The 22,297-nt window shown below is 37.9% G+C and overlaps 1 protein-coding gene across 1 annotated transcript; it reads left to right on the top strand.

Annotated features, from left to right (window-relative positions):
- Positions 1 to 12,184: 12,184 nt before the first annotated feature.
- On the top strand, positions 12,185 to 12,943 carry LOC122749986 (myeloid leukemia factor 2-like). The gene has a single exon (XM_043996615.1). It carries the CDS (start codon positions 12,197 to 12,199, stop codon positions 12,941 to 12,943), a length of 747 nt encoding a protein of 248 aa, XP_043852550.1. The 5' UTR covers positions 12,185 to 12,196.
- Positions 12,944 to 22,297: the final 9,354 nt, after the last annotated feature.

The raw sequence follows: 22,297 nt of genomic DNA, 5'->3' as shown, positions 1-22,297 counted from the left end.
CCTCTCCAACATTGAGGTTTCTGTCTTTTATAATTTTTTACATTTGTGAGGTAAAACCTCAGAATTGCTTCATCTTCATTTCTCTTATGATTAATTATTTGGGATAGTTTTCATGTAGTTGCATATAGTATATAGTCCTTATTTTTAATTGAATTTTATCTTTTTAGTTAATAGAAATCTATTTTCTCTTCTTCCCAGAGCCCTACCCCATGGGTTAGATGATGATGGTAGTAGAAACAAATTCCTTGTAATAAATATGCATAATCAAGCAAAAAAAATTCCCTCATTGGTCATGTTAAAAAAAAAATCTTATTCTATACCCTGAATCTGTCACCTCTATTAGGAGATAAATAGCATTTATGTTCACCAGTGATCCTCTGGAATCATGGATAGTCATCCTGTAGGTTAGAATTCTTACTGCTGGGGGCAGCTAGGTGGCTCAGTGAATAGAGCACCAGTCCTGGATTTAGGAGAACCTGAGTTCAAATCCGGGCTCAGACACTTGACACTTACTAGCTGTGTGACCCTGGGCAAATCACTTAACCCTCATTGCCCCGCAAAAAAACCCAAAAAAACAAAAAAACAAACAAACAAAAAGAATTCTTACTGCTTTCAAAGAATTGGTCCTAACATTCTGGAAAGCAATTTGGAATTATGCCTCAAAAGTTTCTGAATAGTTCATACCCTTTGACCTAGCTATGCTGTTGTTAAATATATACCCAAAAAGATATCAAAAGAAAGAGGAAAATGTCCCACAAAAATATTTATAGAAGTTCTTTTTATAGTGACAAAAATGGAAACTAAGCAAATGTCCATCAATTGGGAAATGGCTGAACAAATTGTGGTATATGAATGCAATAGAATTCTGTTTTGTTGTAAAAAATGAGGAAATAGATCATTTCAAAGAGATGTGAAAAAACTTACAACCTAATATAGAGTGAAGTGAAAAGAATCAGAAAAACAATTTATAATGTCAATATTTTAAAAAGAAACAATCTCGGGTGGTTAAGTGGCGCAGTGGATAAAGAACCAGCCCTGGATTCAGGAGTACCTCGATTCAAATCCGGCCTCAGACACTTGACACTTACTAGCTTGTGTGACCCTGGGAAAGTCACTTAACCCCCATTGCCCCACAAAAAAAAAAAAGAAAAGAAACAATCTTGAAGACTGATAAAGAAAAATGTGTAGAGTAAGAACAATTTATACAATAATAAAACACTGTAAAAATAATTCTTATTTTGAAAAATGTTTATTCATAATATTTGACAACTTATACTGGGTTCTTGGTCTTATATATTTGTGTCAATTCTATATGTCTTAGATATTTAGTACAAAACTTCTCACTATGATTTTTCTTCATATTCTAACAAATTATTTTATTTGTGCAAAAGCTTTTTTAGTTTTATGAAATCAATATTGGATGTTTCATCTATTATGATTAGTTGTATCCCATACTTACTTGGTTAAGAAGTTTCCTCCTAGAACAATTTGGAACTATGCCCAAAGGACTATGGGGCTGTGCATACCCTTTGACCTAGTAATACCACTACTAGGTCTGTATCCCAAAGATACCATAAAAAAGGGAAAAGGACCCACATATACAAAAATATTTATAGAAGCTTTCTTTGTTGTGGCAAAGAATTGGAAATTGAGGGGATGCCCATCAGCAGGAGAATGATTGAACAAGTTATGGTATATAAATGTAATGGAATACTATTGTGATATGATAAGATATGATGAGCAGGCAGATTTCAAAAAAACCTTGAAAGACTTAAGTGGACTGATGCTGAGTGAAGTGAGCATAACCAAGAGAAACATTGTACACAGTAATAGCAATATTGTGTGATGATCAACTGTGATAGATAGACTTAGCTCTTCTTAGCAATACAATGATTCAAGACAATTCCAGAGGACTCATGATAGAAAATGCTCTCCACATCCAGCAAAAAGAACTATGGAATCTGAATTCAGATTGAACCATACAATTTCTACTTTTTTGTGTTTTTTTCCTTTTTTCAGCTTTTCCCCTTTTGTTTTGGTTCTTCTTTCACAACATGATTGATGGGGAAATATGCTTAATGTGATTGTATATATATAACCTATATCAGATTTCTTTCTGTCTTGGGGAGGGGGAGGGAAGGGAAGGAGGGAGAAAAATTTGGAACTCAAAATGTTATAAAAACAAATGTTGGGCAGCTAGATGGCGCAGTGGATAGAGCACCAGCCCTGGAGTCAGGAGTACCTGAGTTCAAATTCGGCCCCAGACACTTAACACTTACTAGCTGTGTGACCCTGGGCAAGTCACTTAACCCCAACTGCCTCATTAAAAAACAAAACAACAACAACAACAACAACAACAACAACAAAACAAAACAAATGTTAGGGCAGCTAGGTGGTACAATGGATATAGCACTGGTCTTGGATTCAGGAGGACCTGAGTTCAAATCCAGCCTCAGACACTTGACATTTACTAGCTGTGTGACTCTGGGCAAGTCGCTTAACCCTCATTGCCCCACAAAACAAAACAAAACAAATATTGAAAACTATCTTTACATGTAACTGGGAAAAAATAAAATACTATTGACTGAAAACATTTAAAAAAAGAAAGTGTTGGGGAAAAAATGTTAATAATATAAATTAAACTTAAAAGTCTATCAGGCCAAACAAGTGTTAAACATTCAGAAGCATATTCCTAGATACTACTTATAATCTTCCATCTTTCTTCTATATAATATTATAGCAGTATGACTCACAAAAGAGTGAGAAGGAGTAGAAGAAAAAGTAAGTTTATAGAAAGCTTTGAATAAAACCTAGGAAATGGTGGGGGGGGAAAGAATTTTCCTCCTAATCACAGCTGTGAAAGTACCTTCTTCCCTTCTCTAATATTTTTACGATATGACTTTTTACCTTTAGGTTAGGTATCCATTTGCAACTCATTGTGTTATAAGAAGTGAGACTCTGGTCTAAAACTATTGTCTGCCAAATAACTTTTCCCCCAAAATGACTTTATGGAATAAAGATTCCTTCCCCCACTGCAGTTTGTTCTTGGGTTTACTGAACAGTGAACTACTTTGTTCGATTCCTTCTGGCGTTTGCTTACCTATTGTGTTTCACTGTTCTACCCCTCTATTTTTTAACCATTACTAAATAATTTAGATAATTGTTATGAAGGAAAAACCTGAGAGAAAGTTTCTGAGTAATTAATCAATTTACTAATTAAGCTAGCTAATAATCAATATATTGATGGTCAATGGTTTCTCTTTGAAAACCAAAGACAAAAACATGGAGAGTCTGAAAGCCTCAAATAGTTTCTTTTGAAAGGAAATGCCCCTGACAAGTGAAAATCAACCCTGATTGGTGGACATTGAATGAGGAGGTAGGCTAGGAAAGCATGGCTTGATCATGAGACTCAATCACCTCCAGCAATCTGGACAGAGGAATCCATCTCCATCTATACCATTCTGATTGGTTTTCTCCTTCATGAGCTGGGTTACCCTAATTGCAATGGAGGGGTACAAGGACAGTGGCTATTCTCCCTGGGACGAGAACTCACCCAGACTAGATTCTGTTTACACTCTAAACAGAATTAAGGTCTTCTGTTTGGGTGGGGTGGGGTGGCAAGATAGAGGAGCTCATTCCTGGAGATAGGATTAGGGCAATCTCATCAATTAGTCATGTCTTTCAGAGACTGACTGACCTTCTATAGGGGCTGGGCCCTAAATGAAGAAATAAAGGAAAAAAGCCTGGATCCTAATTTGATAATTGGTTGTTAATATAATAGAAAAAGAATTTCTTTCATGATGATTGCTTCATATCCAGAGAAAAATGCCAATTTGGGGCCTATGGTAATTGTATACCTAAGAGGGTCTGACTTCCACCTTAACCATAGATGGAGTGGAGTTCCTGGGTATAATTGTAACATTTGGTCTCTCTGTAGGAGGGCCTCCTTTGATTAGAAGGCCTCCTATTTCTTTAAGCAGTTCTTCATCCTCAGAGGATGGAAGAGTCTGATATTCCCAGTAATAACTTCCTGCTATTGATGTGGACTGGAATTTGGGGTCAAATTGATTGTGAGTCATGACAAAAGAATTACAAGACTCAGTGACTCAGTTTCCCAAGTTTTATTGCAATACTGTGGGTGACCACAGGGAGAGAACCAGAATATTGGAAAGGAATCTCTCGAATAGTGAAAGAAAAGATAGTTATATTTATAATATAGATAAATTGATTATCAGTCTCATTATAATAATCTCTACCTTGGGGAGGTACAGGGGAGGGCCTGTCCTACTCATTCTAATATTCTCCACCTAGGGGTGTTACAGGGGAGGGTTTCTCCTAATTTGGAATTCCTGGGGTTCTAAGCCAACCTCCAAGGTGGGTACCTTTTTCAGTGGAGGTGTGTTTTGGAGGTTTACATGTCATAAGGTGAATCTGGGGACAAATCTGGCCTTTTCTGCACATGTCTCTTTCTGAATCCCATGGCTAGTTTCAAAATAGAATCATTTTTCATTAGAATTTCTATAGGTTGTCTTTTTCCTTTATTGTTATTTTGACCTGACCTGTTCTGGTCCGTTATGGATGTTGATCACTACGGGTATGAGAACCTAACATAAGTTATTCATTAACTGGGATCTGACTCCCTTTTAGAGCTGATATCTGTACTAGAGCTTGGGTCTTAGGTTCTTCTATTAACCCCTTTTTTGCCTCCTACATCACTATCAGCTCCTCAGGCATATCTCCATGGTCAAAATTCTTAGACAGAAATAAAAAAACTTCCTGAGTTTTCTCACTTCCCTTAACATTAATGGCATCTGAATCCTTTCGCTTTTATGACCTGTATCCTTAAAATATCCTCATCCTTAAGGACTAGATCTATTCCTGATATGCAATTTACAAATGTAAAGTAAATTCCTTTCAATTCCCCCTTTTCCTGAGTTCCGCCTTGTTAATTAGGGCTAAAGCCTGATCAAAGAATTTTCTTTTTAACACAGTACTCATGATTTTTTCATGTATCAACATACAGCAAGCAATTATACATTCAGTAGCATTCAGATTTTTAAGAAAGGCAACATATTAATAAATGCAACAATTACATATTAGTAGGACGTAGCCAAACCAAGAAAGGCCTATTATAACTCTAATAAAAACAATAAACAAAGTAAAAATTACATTTTTTAAATGCCAGAAGAAATTAACTCGTGACTCTAAAAATAAGTTTCACTTCTTAAGAAGAAAAAATGCAAGCAAAAAAGTTTCCTAGAAGAGGAAGATAAAATTCAATTTTGAAACAAAATTGCCCACAGGAAAAAAAAATGTCAAAACCTTTTTCCTACATCAGAGACTTTTCCCAGGCCTCAATTTGCTTGCCCAAGGCAATACACAATCATTAGCCTAGGACTAGGTAAGAATTTAGACAGAAGGTGACCATAAATCAGTCTAGGAAAACTCCTCCAAGTTTCTCATTAAAATTGTTCTTACAAATACAAAATATAAACTAGGCTGTTGGTAGAACACAATTCCTATTTACAATCATTCTAAGCTATCAAAATATAAACAATGAGTCCTTTTGGACTTCTTGTTTGTTCTTTGTTGTTGTTTTTTCCCTAGGCAATCAATGACACAGTGTGATGGATGTCTTGACTTGCCTGTGAATTGGACTTGGGAAGCTGCAGAAAGCAGTCAGCCTCATTCTTTTTTTTTTTTTTTTTTGGTGAGGCAATTGGGGTTAAGTGTCTTGCCCAGGGTCACACAACTAGTAAGTGTAAAGTGTCTGAACCTGGATTTGAACTCAGGTCCTCCTGACTCCAGGGCCGGTGGTCTATCCACTATGCTACCTAGCTGCCCCTACTTTTTCTTTTTCTTTCTTTTTTTTTTTTTTAGCCTCATTCTTTATTCCTGAGTCTTTGAAGTTCAGTGGCAAGACAAAAATCAAGATGATTGGTCATGGCCCTGGGTGCAGTGGGTGGCCTTCAATGTCTGCCCAAGCACTCAGCTCTCCATAGCACCTGCTTCAGCCACCTTTGTGGCTGTTTGAAAAGATTGTTCTTGTCTGCTCATTCCACTGTGGGAAGTCTTCACATGCTAGACAGTCTCTTAATTCACCAATGAGTTTGAAGTCTGTTGGTTATCCTCATCATGGTTTACCCTGTCTGCCAAGACTAAAACTGTCAGGGTATGGCTGTAGCACATATAGATTCTTGGAGCCAAGGTAAACGTTGGGTGACATGTGGACACCAAAGGTGGATAAGCAGCTCTGAAAAGGGGTTGGCAATGGGGGCAGCTAGGTGGCACAGTGGATAAAGCACTGGCCCTGAATTCAGGAGTACCTGAGTTCAAATCCAGCTTCAGACACTTGACACTTACTAGCTGTGTGACCCTGGGAAAGTCACTTAACCCTCATTGCCCAGCAAAAAAAAAGAAAAAAAAAGAAAAAAAGAAAAGGGGGTGGCAAGCTCCCACATCAGAGATACTAGTCCTCCCTGAATACCCATTACACCCCTAGTCAAGTAGTGGTCAAATAAATCAATAGACTGGTCACTAAACAGAAATAAAAAACACTGAGTAAAGGCGGGGGGGGGGGTAAGAGACAGCCTTTAGTTCTTGTTCTTGCTTTGACTCCATACGGCAAGTAGTTATCTCTTTAGATTTCCAGTGAGAGGATAAGGGAATAGGTAGTAAATATTCTTTTCTTCCACCACCCTGCCTTTTCCACATGAAATATGGAGTCCTCTAGGTAAGCTTGTGCCTTGGTGTCTGGCTGCCTTTTCTGCTTTGTATTTCCTTTCCTGAGCTGTGGTTTGTCCTTCCGTCTCGAAGAGGATCATGACATTGGGGTGATGTCATGACTTGCAGTGAATTGGATTTAAGTGAGGCAGGGCTGTGCAAATTCACCAGCCTCACTCTCTCCTCCAGAGCCACCTGGGTCCAGTGGCAAGATAGATATCAGGATGACTGGAGAAGGCCTTGGGTGTTTAAGGCAATTGGGGTTAAGTGACTTGCCCAGGGTCACACAGCTATTAAGTGTCTGAGCTGAGATGTGAACTCAGATCCTCCCAACTTCAGGGCCAGTGCTCTATCCACTGTACCACCTAGCTGCCCCTCCTGAGTAGGTGAACAAACATTGGCAGCCTTATGAGTTTGAGAGTCCCAGTGGTTCTGGGTACAAAGAGTGAAGATGGTTATCGATAAAAGAAGTTTCTGCATCATAAAAGACAACCACTGGCAAAAGGAGGAGGCCAAACCCCTGGCCTTGCTTGTCAGAAGACATGGACTTTGAAGGAGATGGAGCATGTTATGCAAAATTTAATAACATAGATACAAATGAGATGGTTGATGAATATGTAAACCACCTGGATTTGATGGAACTGCCTTATTGTCCAAAAGAATATTATGAAACCTTGAATTAATGAGATCAAAATGCCCTCCAACTGAACTCCAATTGAACCTAAACAATATACAAGTGAGTGTCAATCAAATTCCACAGTTACTTGGGGTGTTGCATACCATTTGCCTCTCCAAATGTCTGGGAGTTTATAGCTAGCAGATAAGTTCCCATCTACTGTGACTTCTTTTCCCAGGATAATTCATGGATTTTATGGCTCCCTAATGAACACCTTCATTTGCTGGAGCCATCCTACTTTCCTCCCCAATACTTGTAATAACATCTGGGTATCCTTATCAGTGACAGCCCCTTTTGAATATGACTCTTGTCATATTGTTTACTTTTAAGTTAAACTGTCAAACTGATTTGTATCATGGTAATGGAACTCATAACATCCTGTACTAATGAGCCAGGAGAACCAAAAGTTAATCAATCTGGATCTGATTGATTTCCCAATAAAGACCTAACACTTGGAGAACTAAGGTCTGTAACCAGTGAGCAAAGAAAGTTTAAATACTTTCACTTACAAAGGAGTTTTGAGCTTCTTCTTTGGAAAGAGTACCCACATGTACATGCCCACTGCTCTTAGGACAATAAACTGATGCTGTGTTTTCCTAACTGCTTTCTGATCTGTTCCATGAATTTCTCACTGTTTTCCACAGGTGACAGTTATGAACATATATGTTTTCACAAACAGAAGTGAGTTAAAATGTAAAGTATAAAAATGGACAATCTTGAATTCAGTTTTAAGTCATTCTGTCCATATTCTCTTTGAGATTTGGTGTCTTTTAGCATTTTTTTTTTTGGTATGGGAAACAATCAATACTTCATTAGACTGATGACTCTGTGAATTACCATACAGCACAGAACCAGAATAGGATGTTTGTGAATGATTTAAAAGAGAAATAAGAACTCTGAAAGCAGAATTTATGACTTGCACACCTAAAATAATTGGCAAAATAGAAAAATTTGAATTCATGGTGGCAAGTTGTACCAAAGAAACAAAGGAGAAAATAACTGGGAATGAAAATACATGGAAATGAAGGATAATTTGGAAGAAGAGAAGCAAAAAGCAAGATTTCTATGGAAACAAAACACTAAGCATTATAGGTTTCTCAGAAGAATGCAAAAAGGAAAAAAAAAAAACCTGAACACTATAATGCAAGATATAATACAAGAAAACTTCCCAGAACTTTTTAACAGTGAAAAAAGTGCTATTTGAAAGAATCCATAGATCCACTCTAGACAAAAGTTTGAGACTGAAAACTCCAAGATGCATAGTGGGTAAATTTAATAATTCCATTGACAAGCAACAAATTTAGCCTTGCACCAGGAGAAAGATCTTCAAATATAAGCGACATCTTTACATGCTTTTCTGAATTAATCACACACATAATTCCTTATACAACAATAATACTCCATTGCATTAATGTGCCATAATTTGTTTAGCCATTCCCCAATTGATAGGTATCTACTTTGTTTCCATTTCTTTGCTATCACAAAAGTGTTCATATATATGCATATGTATATGCACACACATATATACATATACAAACATATGTGTGTATATCCATCCATCCATCCATCCATTCATCTATCTATCTGTCTATCTATTTATATCTTCTTGTCAAATGGCTTCCTGGCAAAATAAGCCCAAATATGGAGTTTCTGCTTTAAAGGATATGGAAATTTTAGTCATATTTTTTGCATAATTCCAAATTCCTTTCTAAAATGGTTGTACCATTTTACAGCTCCATCAACAATATAATTGGAGTGCCTGTCATTCTAAAACCCCTCCAACATTGACAATTGTTAATTCTTGCCATCTTTACCAATTTTCAGGGTGTGAAGTGAAACAACAGGGTTGTTTTAATTTGTGTTTCTCTTATTAGTGATTTAGAAGATTCTTTCATGTAATTGATATAAAGGTTTTTTTCCTATTCAATCACTTCCCTTATACTATGTGGGTTAGTTTTGTCTGTGCAGAGACATTTTAGTATCAGGTGATCAGTTATCTATTTTAGCTTTTATGATTGCCTCTATCTCTTGTTTAATTAAGAATGAATCTCCTGTCCATAACTGTGAGAGATACTTTCATCTGCTCTCTTCCAATTTTTTGATAGTATGACCTTTAATATTAAGGTAACAGATATAAAAAACATATTTTTAAAATGGAGACATAGGGACAGCTAGGTGGTACAGTGGGTAGAGCACTAGCCCTGGATTCAACAGGACTTTAGTTCAAATCCCGACTTAGACACTTAAGAGCTATGTGACTCTAGGCAAGTTACTTGACCTGATTGCCTCCACCACCATCCCAAATGAAGATGTACTCAAAATAAAAATGAGGGGATAAAAAAAGTTTACTATTTTAATTGAGAACAAACCCCCAAACCTGAAAAGGTTTTTAGGAAGAATTTTATTACGTCATTTGGTAGAGGAGAGAGCTAAAAAAAAGGTTGCGGCTCCCCTTTGAATCTCTGTTAAATCTCACATTATATAGAGTTCAAACAAGGGTACTTGAGATATACATTAACAGGAAAATATAAACGTTCAGTGAAACTTGGGCAAAGCCAAAATACAAGTCTCTTGGGTGAACCCAAGACAATACCTAGATGGGATCTAAGCATTCTTTTCAGCAGTCTCTGGGTCCTTGGAAGGTTTCTGAGGTCAGTGGGTTTAATTTTTTTTTTAATATATTTTTTTGCAGGGTAATGAGGGTTAAGTGACTTGCCCAGGTCAAACAGCTAGTAAGTGTAAAGTGTCTGAGGTCAAATTTGAACTCAGGTCCTCCTGAATCCAGGGCCAGTGCTTTATCCACTGCACCACCTAACTGCTTCTGAGGTCAGTAGTTTTAAATGATATCTAGTCACATAAAATTAGCTTAAAATAATATTAATAAATTATGAAGTATTTCCCCCATACTATGCATCAAGTGAATTCAAAAAAGCAAGAGTTGTGATCGGGCTATTAGACAAAGCAAAAACAAATATTCAAAAACTAAAACGATAAACAAGGAATCTGTCTTATGCAAAAAAAAGCACCACCAGACAACAAACCAATATCAACATTAAACTTATATATCCCAAATGTTTTAGCATCTACATTCATAAAGGAATTGTTAGCTGAACTACTTATTTTTTAAAGGACCATTGAGAAATCAGATCTTCTGGCCCAGGGAGAAGATTGTTTTATCATTTCACAGAACTCATGTGCTTTCAGTGCTGAGTCACACTAGTAGTCAGATCATCTTCAATATACTGAACCAGCACATATGGTCAGTCAGAACTAGGAAGAGTACCCGTCAGCATTCTCCAGAGGATGACCCTCATTATGTACACATAAAAAGAAGACAAAGACAATAACACAATAGTATTAAGAGATTTCAATGTCCCTCTCTTAGTTTTGGATAAGTGTAACAGATAAACAAAGGGGAACTGAAAGAATTGCTGGAGAAACTAGAACTATAATACTCATCGTGTCTTCTAAATGGGACTGTGAAAGAATATGCATATATCTCAGGATTACATTGAATTTAAAAAATATTGACTATTAGGACACAGATATTGCAAAAAAGAGGCAGAAATAGTAAATACTTTCCTTACAGACTATAACACAGTAAAAATATTAATCAATACAGGATCAAAAATAGATGACAAATGGAGACAATACTAGAATCCTGAATAATGAGTGGGTCAAAGAACAAATGATAGAAGCAATGATAATTATTTGAAAGCAACCACTAACAATGAAGCAACATACTAAAATTTCTGGGGTACAGCTAAAGTAGTCCTTGAGAGAAGAATCATGTCTATAATCATACATTAACAAAATAGGAAAAGAAAGGATTCATAAACTGAATATGTATTTTAAAAAAAATTTTGTCCTCACCAAAGAGTAAGGCAATGGTTGTTTTTTTCTTTTCTTTTTTTTTTTTTTAGTAAGGCAATTGGGGTTAAGTGACTTGCCCAGGGTCACACAGCTAGTAAGTGTTAAGCGTCTGAGGCCGGATTTGAACTCAGGTCCTCCTGAATCCAGGGCCAGTGCTCTATCCACTGCGCCATCTAGCTGCCCCCTTTTTTTTTTCTTTTAAACATTTATATTTAAAGGTTTGAGTTCCAAATGCTATCCTTCCCTTTCCCCTCCCTGAGGTGGTAAGCAATCAGATACAGGTTATACATGAACAATCATGTAAAACATTTCCATATTACCCATTTTATGTAAAAGACTCAAATAAAAGGGAAAAAAAAAGAAAGTGAAAAAAGCACGCCTCAGTCTATGTTCAATCAATATCAGTTCTTTCTCTGGAGGTGGATAGTATGCTTCATCATTAGTCCTTTGGGATTGTCTTGGATCATTGTATTGCAGAGAATAGCTAAGTCATTCACAGTTCTTCACTGAACAATATTGCTGTTACTGTGTATGTTCTCCTGGTTCTGTTCACCACTCCATATCAGTTCATGTAAGTCTTGCTATGATTTTTAAAAATCATCCTACTCCTCATTTTTTATAGCATAATAATATTCCATTATAATATCCAGGGCCATAGTTGTCCTGTTAAATATCTTGCCATTGGACCCAGACGGCTCTGGAGGAGAAAGGGAGGTTGTTGACTTTGCACAGCCCTTCCTCACTTAAATCCAATTCATTGCAAGTCATGGCATTACCTCCCCAATGTCATGCTCCTCTTCAAGAATGAAGGACGGAGGCCGCGACTCCGCGGGCCTACGCCACGCACGAGATCGGGCTCGGCCGGATGGGCGCCTGAGCTTTGGGTCCCTCGGCGCCCTAGAACTCCCGGAAGCTGAGAGCAGGATGTTCCGGTTCATGAGGGACGGAGAGCCTGAGGATCCCATGTTCCTCATGGACCCTTTTGCTATTCACCTACAACATAGGAGCAGGATGCTGTCAGGGGGCTTTGGCTACAGTCCTTTCCTTAGCATCACAGATGGGAGCATGCCAGGGGCTCGACCTGCTAGTCGAAGGATGCAGGCTGGGGCTGTCTCACCTTTTGGGATGCTGGGAATGACAGGTGGCTTCATGGACATGTTTGGGATGATGAATGATATGATCGGAAATGTGGAGCACATGACAACTGGAGCCAACTGTCAGACCTTTTCATCCTCCACTGTCATCTCTTACTCCAACCTGGGTGATGGCGCTCCCAAGGTCTACCAAGAAACATCTGAGATGCGCTCAGCACCAGGTGGGATCCGGAAGACAAGAAGAACAGTGAGGGACTCTGACAGTGGGCTAGAGCAGATGTCCATTGGGCATCATATCCGAGACAGGGCACACATCCTCCAGCGTTCTCAAAATCACCGAACTGGGGACCAGGAAGAACGGCAGGACTACATCAATTTGGATGAGAGTGATGCGGAAGCGTTTGACAATGAGTGGAGGAGAGAGACATCCCGATACCGGCCACAGCGCCCCCTGGAATTTTGTCGGCATGAGGCTGCTGGGGCGGGTGGGGGTAGAAGGGCAGAGGGACCCCCTCGGCTGGCTATACAGGGCCCTGAGGATTCCCCCTCCCGACAGTCACGACGCTATGACTGGTGAGGACCCCACCCACCCACCCAGGTCCTCTCATAAGTGTTGGTGGGAAAGGGATCACAGGTAAGGGATGAAGTCCCTCAGTCATTCCTCTGGCATTTGGAGGAAACCCACTTGTTCCTAATATTTTAGATTATGAGAGTGGGATAAAGAACCTCTTAGAGCCTGTTTTGGTGACACAGGTCTCAGCTGGTCTAGGAAAGGAAAGAAATTCTCCTAACTTGGAGAATTGACCACAACCACCAAGACCCTCATCATCCCAGCTTCTGTTTTTCCCCTTTCTATATGACAAGCTTTCTCTCCCTCTACCCTCTAGGTACAGGCTGTGAGGGGCAGAGGAATCACTCCTTGGAATAACTCCCTTTCCCCAGTTTAATATTAAATAGAGGTGAGCTGGCCCCTTCAAGCTTAGGGAGCCTTAGGGGGAGCCCCCTTTACTGCTTTCACTATTCTCCTGCCCCCTTTCTCAATCTCGCCCTCCCATAGTGAATTTACTGACTTTTTTTCTTTCTGTTGTTCCCTGTTCTCTTGATTTTTTTCTCCTCTCTAACCCCCAATAAGTACAAGGTCCCTTAGGATAAGTTCTGGGGGCAAAATTCCTCCTTTTCCCCCCAAAGGTCTGTCAGTGGCCATTGGACCCTTTCTCACCTCCACCTAGAAGTCCCATGTTTGGGGCTATGCCCTCTCCCTATTGGCTGGGTAAGGGGTGGGTATTGGGTCCTCTTCCCTCTTGTCTTCTAATCCTATGCCCCCAAGCGCCCATGTATGCACATGTGTGTATACACACACACACACACACACACACACTCTGTCTCTGCGTCCTTCTGCCCTTTGTGTGTGTGTGTGTGTGTGTGTGTGTGTGTGTATGTAACTTGTAACTTTATGAAATAAAGGGGAATGGAAAAGAGAAAAAAAAAAAAAAGAATGAAGGACAATTCTGGAGAGTAGCTATAAAGCTCTGCATACCCTTTGACCCAGCAATACCACTATTAGGTCTTTTCCCCAAAGAGATCATAAAAAAGGGAAAAGTGCCCATATATACAAAGATATTTATAGCTGCTCTTTTTGTGGTGGCAAGGAATTGGAAATCGAGGGGTTGCCCATCAATTGGGGAATGGCTGAACAAGTTGTGGTATATGAATGTAATGTAATACTATTGTGCTGTAAGAAATGATGAGCAGGTGGACTTCAGAGAAACCTGGAAGGACTTGCATGAACTGATGATGAATGAGATGAGCAGAACCAGGAGAACATTGTACACAGTATCAACAACATTGTGTGTTGATCAACTGTGATAGACTTGATTCTTCTAACCAATACAATGGTCCAAGATAGTTCCAAAGGACTCATGATGGTAAATGCTCTCCAAATCCAGAAAAAAAAACCACCCAAACAAACTATGGAATCTAGATGCAGATCGAACAATACTATTTCTATTGTTTTTTGTTGTTGTTGTTTTGCTTTTTTGAGGTTTTTCCCTTTTGCTCTGATTCTTCTCTCATAACATGACTACTGAAGAAATATTTTTAGTGTGATTGTACATATATAACCTATATCAGATTACTTGCTGTCTTGGAGAGGGGAGAGGGAGGGGAGAGGAGGGAGGGAGAAAAATTTGAAACTAGAAATCTTACAAAAACAAATGTTGAAAACTATCTCTAAATGTAACTGGAAAATAATAAAATATTTATATGGAAAAAAAGAATGAAGGACAAACAGCAACAATAACAACTCCATTATAATTATATACTACAACTTGTTTAGCCATTCCTCAATTGATGGGAATCCATTTGATTTCCAATTCTTTGCCATCACAAAAAGAGCTGTTTCCACATTTTTGTATGTCTTCCCCCCCCCCCTTTTTTGGGATGTCTTTGGGATATAAAGCTAGCAGTAGTATTGCTGGATCAAAGGGAATACACAGTTTTATAGCCATTTGGGCGTCGTTACAAATTGCTCTCCAGAATGGTTGGATCAGTTTACAACTCTACCAAGAGTGGATTAGCATCCCAGTTTGCTCACATCCCCTCCAACATCCAACATTTCCCTTTTTTGTCACATTAGCCATTCTAATAGGTATGAGGTGGTACATCAGAGTTGCATTTCTCTGATCAATAGTGATTTAGAGCATTTTTCATATATTATAGATAACTTTGATTTCTTTGTATAAAAATACCTGTTCATATTCTTTGACCATTTATCAATTGGGGAATAACCTATAAGGCATATGTATTTTAAAAGAATTAGAGGGTAAATGAACAAACCTAAAATAAATACAAAAAGAAGTAAAAAAAAACCCACACCATTTAAGAAGCACCTACTCTGTGCCAAGCACTGTGCTAAACTCTTTATAAATATTCTCTTATTCAGTCCTCACAATAAGTCTGTGAAGTAGATGCTATTATTACCCCCATTTTACAGTTAAGGAAACTGAGGTAGTCAGAGGTTATGACTTGCCCAGTCACACAGCTAGTAAGTGTTTGAGGCCAAATCTGAATACAAGTCTTCCTGACTCTAGGCCTAGAACTCTATGCACTCTACTAGACAACTCCATATGAGAAGATATTTAAAATTAGAGGAGAAATAAACTGAAGACAAGAACCCTATGGAAATGATAAATAAAATTAAAAACTACTACCTTGAAAAGATTAACAAAATCAATAAAACTTCAGTCAATCTGATTAAAAATAAGAGGACAGAAAATCAAATCAGCAAAATATCAAATGAACAAGGTGAAATAATAAAACCAGAAGAAAAATTTTTTTAAAAATCAGAACTTATTATACACAATAATATACTAATAAAACCAAGAACACAAAAGAAAGGAATACCTTAAAAATACCCAAACAAAAAAAAAACCCCAAAAGAAGACCAAATAGAGATTGTAAATAACCCAATCTCAGAAATAGAAATAGAACTAGCTGCAAAGTTACAACCAAGGGAGAAAAAAAATTAGGTCCTGATGTATTTATTAGGAGAATTCTAACAAACTTTTATAGAACCATTAGTACCCACACTACACAAATTATCACAAAAATTGAGAAAGAAAACACCTTTTCAGAATCCTCTTATTTAAAAAAAAACAACCCTCTATAGACCTAATATCTAAACCAGGAAAGGAAAAAACAGAACTATCAACCAACAACATTAACGAAAATCAACTAAAAGTTTTTGAATAAAAAAATTCTGTCAAACTATAGCACTTTATCCAATAAATAATTCATTATGATCAAGTGGGATTTATATCAGGGATTCAAGAAAGGTTCAACATTAGAAAAATAATCAATATCATTAATCATATTAAAAGCAAAAACATCACAAAGCACATGATTATCTTAGTAGATGAGGAAAAAGCCTTTGAAAGAGTATAATACTCATTTATATTAAAAGCCTTTTCAAAGAATAGGCATAGAAAGACATTTTTATTATCATAAGCAGTATCTATACAAAAAGTAAGCATCATATGCAATGGAGATACACTAGAATGTTTTCCAATAATACAGGAGTAAAGCAATGATAGACATTCTCCCCACTATTATTAGTTCTGGAAATGCTAGTGACAGAAATAAGACAAGAAAAAAAATTAAGGGCATAAAAGATAAAGACAAGATAAAGCCACCCCATTTGCTAATGGTTTACTTGGAAAATCCTGGGGAATCAGCACAGTTATTAATTGAGATAATAAATAGTTTCAGCAAAATTACAGGCTACAAAACGAACTCTCAAAAATAAATATCATATATAATAATATCAAAGTCCAAAAGGCAATAATAGAAAGGGATATCCTTTTTCAAATAAGTACAAAATGCATAAAGTATTTGGGAATCAATCAATACCTGTAACATAGTAAATGCTATGTAAATAATAACTATTATTATTATCATGTAAGGGGTTAAAATTCTAGCTATTGTGAGATTTAAAATTGGATACTAGAGCATTAACCTCCTCTTTAAACTGTTTCCTTTATTTATCTCCCAGACTAGTAAATGGAAGAAGCTTCTGATCTCTAGTTAGAGCTTTTATTGTTTGGAAATTACAAGGTGATGTTGATTAGAGGGATAGGAAAGTAGAAATACAAAACAAATAGTCTTAAGTCTAAGCTTAGTCTATATTCCGTATAAAACTCACCAAAAACCCAAGGCCACCTTTGAGGGGGAGAACCACGTCAAGCACATGCTGTTACGGCAAGCCGGGCTGAGTCCAACCTCCGTCAGCCTCTGTGTGTGCAGCGCAGCCAGAGGACCAGGAGAGCAGGAAAGAGATCCCACTTCTGTTCTCTCCTTGCCTTTTAAGCTCGCACCCCAGAAGTGGAGTGCTTAGCAGCCGGACTGGCATGCGTAGCCCATGCACAGCTGTCGGTTTCCTCCCTGAAAGGGTGGTCCTTCAAAAACTGGCATACTTTTTACCACATTCCCCCCTTTGATTCCTCAAGAAACGGAATGTTTCCTTGATGGAACAGTAAAAAGAATATAATAACTATTGCTAACTAATAATATGTGAACAACAATAGAGAAAAGGAAGAGAGGAAAGTTTTGTCCAGAGGGGCAGTTTTTTTTGTCCTCATGAACCGACGCTTTGACATTAGTCTTGCAAAGGGAGGACCTTTGCAGAAAGTACATGTTACAGATGGTGTATATTATAACAAAAAGGAGATAGTAAAAACTAACAAAACAAAAAAGTTCATATAAAGTCTCTGAGTTCTCTTGTCTTCTTGAAGGGGTAAGATGTCATCAGGAGGAAACCGGATTCTGGTCTGGAAAACTGGATTCTGGTCTGGAAAAACTGGATTCTGGACTCTGGTCTGGAAAGCTGGATTCTCTTCTTTAACTGTTTGAATTGCTGCATTTTTACTAAACCTTAGCATAGCATTGTCAATGATCAAATTAATAAATTCCATTACACTATAGTATCTAAAATCTAATGAGTAGTCGCCAATAAATTATAAGCTTTAGCAAGAGTATTTAAGTATTTATTAAAGAGCATTAGGATCAGAGAGAAAGGGGAAAATCTAACTATTTCTAAGAGACCCCATCATCTGACCAGCCATGGCAAGGTCAGGAACCAAAAGAGGAAAAAGCCCTCTGCCAGCATCCACCTCCTACTTCGTGTCATCCTCCCAGAAATGGGAGGCTCCTCAAGTTGATTGGCTGGTAGTCTTGATAGATAGTACCCACGAGCAAACATCACTTCCTGACACCAAGGACCTTGACCACATGGCTTGCCCTCAGATGCCTTCTCCTCATGGTGGAGCTTTCCTACAGTAGCTCTCCAGCAGGTGGCATCATTCCAATTGTTCCAATCATCATCAATCTATGAAATCACACAAAATATAGATTCGATTACAAAATGCTTTATTTCTTTGAGATATAAAGAATAGCTTAAATAATAAGGAATATTCAGTATTCATGGCTGGGCCCTGACAATATAATAAAAATTATAATATTGTTGTGTAAAAGGTTTATTTTTTTCTGGTCCCACTGACCACACCCCTCTCCTTTTAGTTGGAATAGTAAGTTCATAAGCATCCAGAATAAAGTAATGATAGCAGGAAGTAAGATTGCAAAGGGGAACCTAGAAGCCACTTACAGACTATCCTAAGGATCAAAGGAGCATAATTTACAAAGTGAATCATATATTACCTAAAAACCTCATCCGAAGACTATGTGTTATCAGGGCCTTTCGGTCCTATGATATGTAAATCTCAAATAAACTTCAGACATCTGAAATAAGACTAGCAGAATACCAAATGTTGCTGTTAAGCTTGAGATGATGTAAACTAACCCCAAGGTGATGTAGGTAAGAATTATATATACCTCACCAAAATCCTATGAGACCCCAAACTCCTTCCCCGTGAACACTCTTCCATTGTCATCTGAGTCTGAACTGCCTAGTACTCCCAATTCTAATCTGTAATTATGTAAGTTACTCTCTGTGCCTCTACCACTTTCCATTCTCTTTCTCATCCTGCATCCCTTACTTCACCACCTTATCCCTGTCTCCATGCCCTCTGCCTCTGTATTTTCCTCTTTTTGCACTGTTTGCCTCTGTACTTTCTGTGCCATTTGTCCCTGTGCCCTATGTGCCTTATTTTTTTCAGGACAATGAGGGTTAAGTGACTTGCCCAGTGTCACACAGCTAGTAAGTGTCAAGTGTCTGAGGTCAGATTTGAACTCAGGTCCTCCTGAATCCAGGGCCGGGTCTTTATCCACTACACCACCTAGTTGCCCCCAACCTCTGTACTTTATTAAAGTGTTATTGAGGCTGAAGAAATTAAATTGATTCTATTCTTTAATTGATCTTATTCTGTATTACTACCCCATTTTGTATTGCTCAAACCACATTTCTTTGTTTCTTTGCCTATGAACTAAGTTTAGAAGTTCAGTTCTCCTGCTAATTGCCCTTCTGTTCTTGCCTCAAGGAAAACCTGTTATCCTTGAAGGATGCAGGTGGAAACCAGGGAGTCTGGTCCACTATCTATAACTTTGCAGGTGGACTCAAACAACGAACATTTCTTAGTCACAGGAGTTTAGCTTAGAGGGAACTCTGAGTTAGTTAAAAAAAAAACCCACAACTTGGGGCAGCTAGGTGGCACAGTGGATGGAGCACCGGCCCTGGAGTCAGGAGGACCTGAGTTCAAATTTGACCTCAGACACTTGACACTTACCAGCTGTGTGACCCTGGGCAAGTCACTTAACCCCCATTGTCCTGAAAAAAAAATAAGGCACATAGGGCACAGAGGCAAATAGCACAGAAAGTGCAAATGGTGCAAAAAGAAGAAAATACAGAGGCAGAAGGCATGGAGACAGGGATAAGGTAGTGAAGTAAGGGATGCAGGATGAGGAAGAGAATGGAAAGTGGTAGAGGCACAGAGAGTAACTTACATAATTACAGATTGGAATTGGGAGTACTAGGCAGCACAGTTTCCTCATGTATAAAATGAACTGGAAAAGGAAATGGCAAACCACTCCAGTATTTTTGCCAAGAAAACCCCAAATGGGGTCACAAAGAATTGGACATGATTAAAACAACTGAACAACAACAACAAAATGGGGATAATAATAGCAGCTATTTTGCAGGATTGTTGTGGGGATCAAATGAGATAACACATCTAATGGCTATATCAATGTGAACTGCTATTATCATTGTGATCTCAGGAAGCAGGCAGTATGGTATAGAGCAGTGGTTCTCAATCTTTTTTTTAATTTCATTTTTTTAATATAATTTTATTTTCCAAAATATGTGTAAAAACAAAATTTTAACATCAATTTTTAAAAAACTTTGTGTTCCAACTTCTCTTCCCCCCTCCATTCCCACTCCCCACCCACAAGAACTCAAGCAATTCAAAATAAGTTATACATGAGTAGTCATGGAAAAATTCCCATATTAGCTTGTTGTGAGAGTACCCCCAAACTTCACATAAAAACTGAGCAATTATTGCCCATTAAGAGCCAGAGGAAGAAAAGATGAATTGTAGTGATTGGTGACTCCATGTTAAGGAGTAACAAATGTTGACCTCATAATGGTAGAGATGTCACTTGTTTTCTGATGGCTTGTGTCCAAGATATGATAGAGAATCTCCTAAGAGAATTTCAAACCAAATGACTGCTATCCAATTCTGGTGATTCAGACAAAGCTGGCTCCAGCATATCCCTCTAAATATCCTTTTATAAAAACCCCAAAACTGATTTAATTATCTCCTTTAAACATGTTCCTTCCCTCTAACCCCCTTTTCTTTTTCTTTTTTTTTTTTTAGTGAGGCAATTGGGGTTAAGTGACTTGCCCAGGGTCACACAGCTAGTAAGTGTTAAGTGTCTGATGCTGGATTTGAACTCAGGTACTCTTGTCTCCAGGGCTGATGCTCTATCCACTGCACCGCCTAGCTGCCCCACCACATTACAATATTGCTGTTGTCATATAAATTTTTCTCCTAGTTCTGATCACTTCACTTTGAATCAGTTCATATAACTCTTCCCAGGCTTTTCTGAAGCTATCCCCATCATCATTTCATATAATATGGTAGTTTTCCATTATATAGATATACCATAAATTGTTCAGATGTTCCCCAATTTATGGCACCCCTTCAGTTTCCAGTTCTTTGCTACTACTTAAAGAATGGCTATGAATATTTTTCTATATATTTATCCTCTTCATTTTTTCTTTGATCTCTTTGGAGTAAAGACCTAGTAGCAGTATCACTGGGTCAAAGGCACACTTAATAGCTTTTGGGGCATAGTTCCAACCTACATAAATGGTGAATGTGGATGAGACTTTTTAATATAATAAATGTCACGACACAGTGCAAATATACTGACATTCAAATTTATTTAACATTTATTAAATGTCTTCTATATGCTAAATTCTGGGGGAACAAAAATAGATTTGACACTGACTCTTCCCAAGGAGTTTAAGTAAGGAGGAAGGAGAACAAATATGCAAATAAATGATAATACAAGAGAGAAGGAAATGTATGTGTGTGCAAAGGAGATGTCCAAGTACAAGAAATTTGAGGAAAAGCTCACTTTCACCTGGGAGGCGGTCCAAGAAAGCTTCATAATAGAGGCAGCATTTTAGTAGCATTGTAAAGGATGGAGAGGAGAGGTATCAACATAGAGAGGACAAAAGATCAAGTTCATTCCAGACATAGGGAATGATGTGAACAAAGGTTTAAAGAAGAGAGCCCAGGGAAACATAGGGGATGGAGAGTAGTTCAGTTTGGGTAGAACATAGCATACATGAAAGGGAATAGTATTTGATGAGTTTAGCAGTCCAGTGGGTCTAGCATAGGGGGCAAAGGCCTAAGAGGTTTGTCTGTAACTCTGTTTTGTGACATTGAGTTTTTTGTATGACTAGTTGTATTTTGTGTCTTTCTATGTTTAATATTTTGTAGCTACTCAGTGCAGGAGCTCTATTACCTGATTCTCCTATGGTCAATCCTTAAAGTTTCCCTATACTGTAGTGCTTGGGCTCCATCATAGGATTTCCTGGTGGTATGAACTGACTGGTATATTTGTAGGCCTTGGTGTTAGGATAATCCCCAATGCTAGTTCTGTGCTAGGATAGGAAATAAAAAAATATTTTGCTAAACAATTGATAAAGGATCAATTACATCTGCATAAACAGCCCCCAAAACTCTGCCTAATTCAGGATCTTATTCACAGAAGCAATTCAGTGTTGGCTTCTCTGAGCTAGTGTTACCTTAGAAACAAGCTGCTTGGTACTAATGATTTGAAAGATTAACTGCTTTTTATTAGACCTGATTTAATGAGAAAACAAATAACGTAAAAATCAGACATTCAAACTCAGAGGGTACTTAGCTGATTTATTCTGATGAGTGTTTCAATTATTTAGTTATTTTGAATT

Source organism: Dromiciops gliroides, chromosome 3 (genome assembly GCF_019393635.1).
Source record: "Dromiciops gliroides isolate mDroGli1 chromosome 3, mDroGli1.pri, whole genome shotgun sequence".
Lineage (NCBI taxonomy): Eukaryota > Metazoa > Chordata > Mammalia > Microbiotheria > Microbiotheriidae > Dromiciops > Dromiciops gliroides.
Note: the sequence above shows the minus strand (reverse complement) of the source record. Positions and strands in the feature narration are given on the sequence as shown.

Coding starts and splice junctions, on each gene's coding strand:
- LOC122749986 (XM_043996615.1), top strand. CDS start 12,197: ATGTTCCGGTTCATGAGGGACGGAGAGCCTGAGGATCCCATGTTCCTC.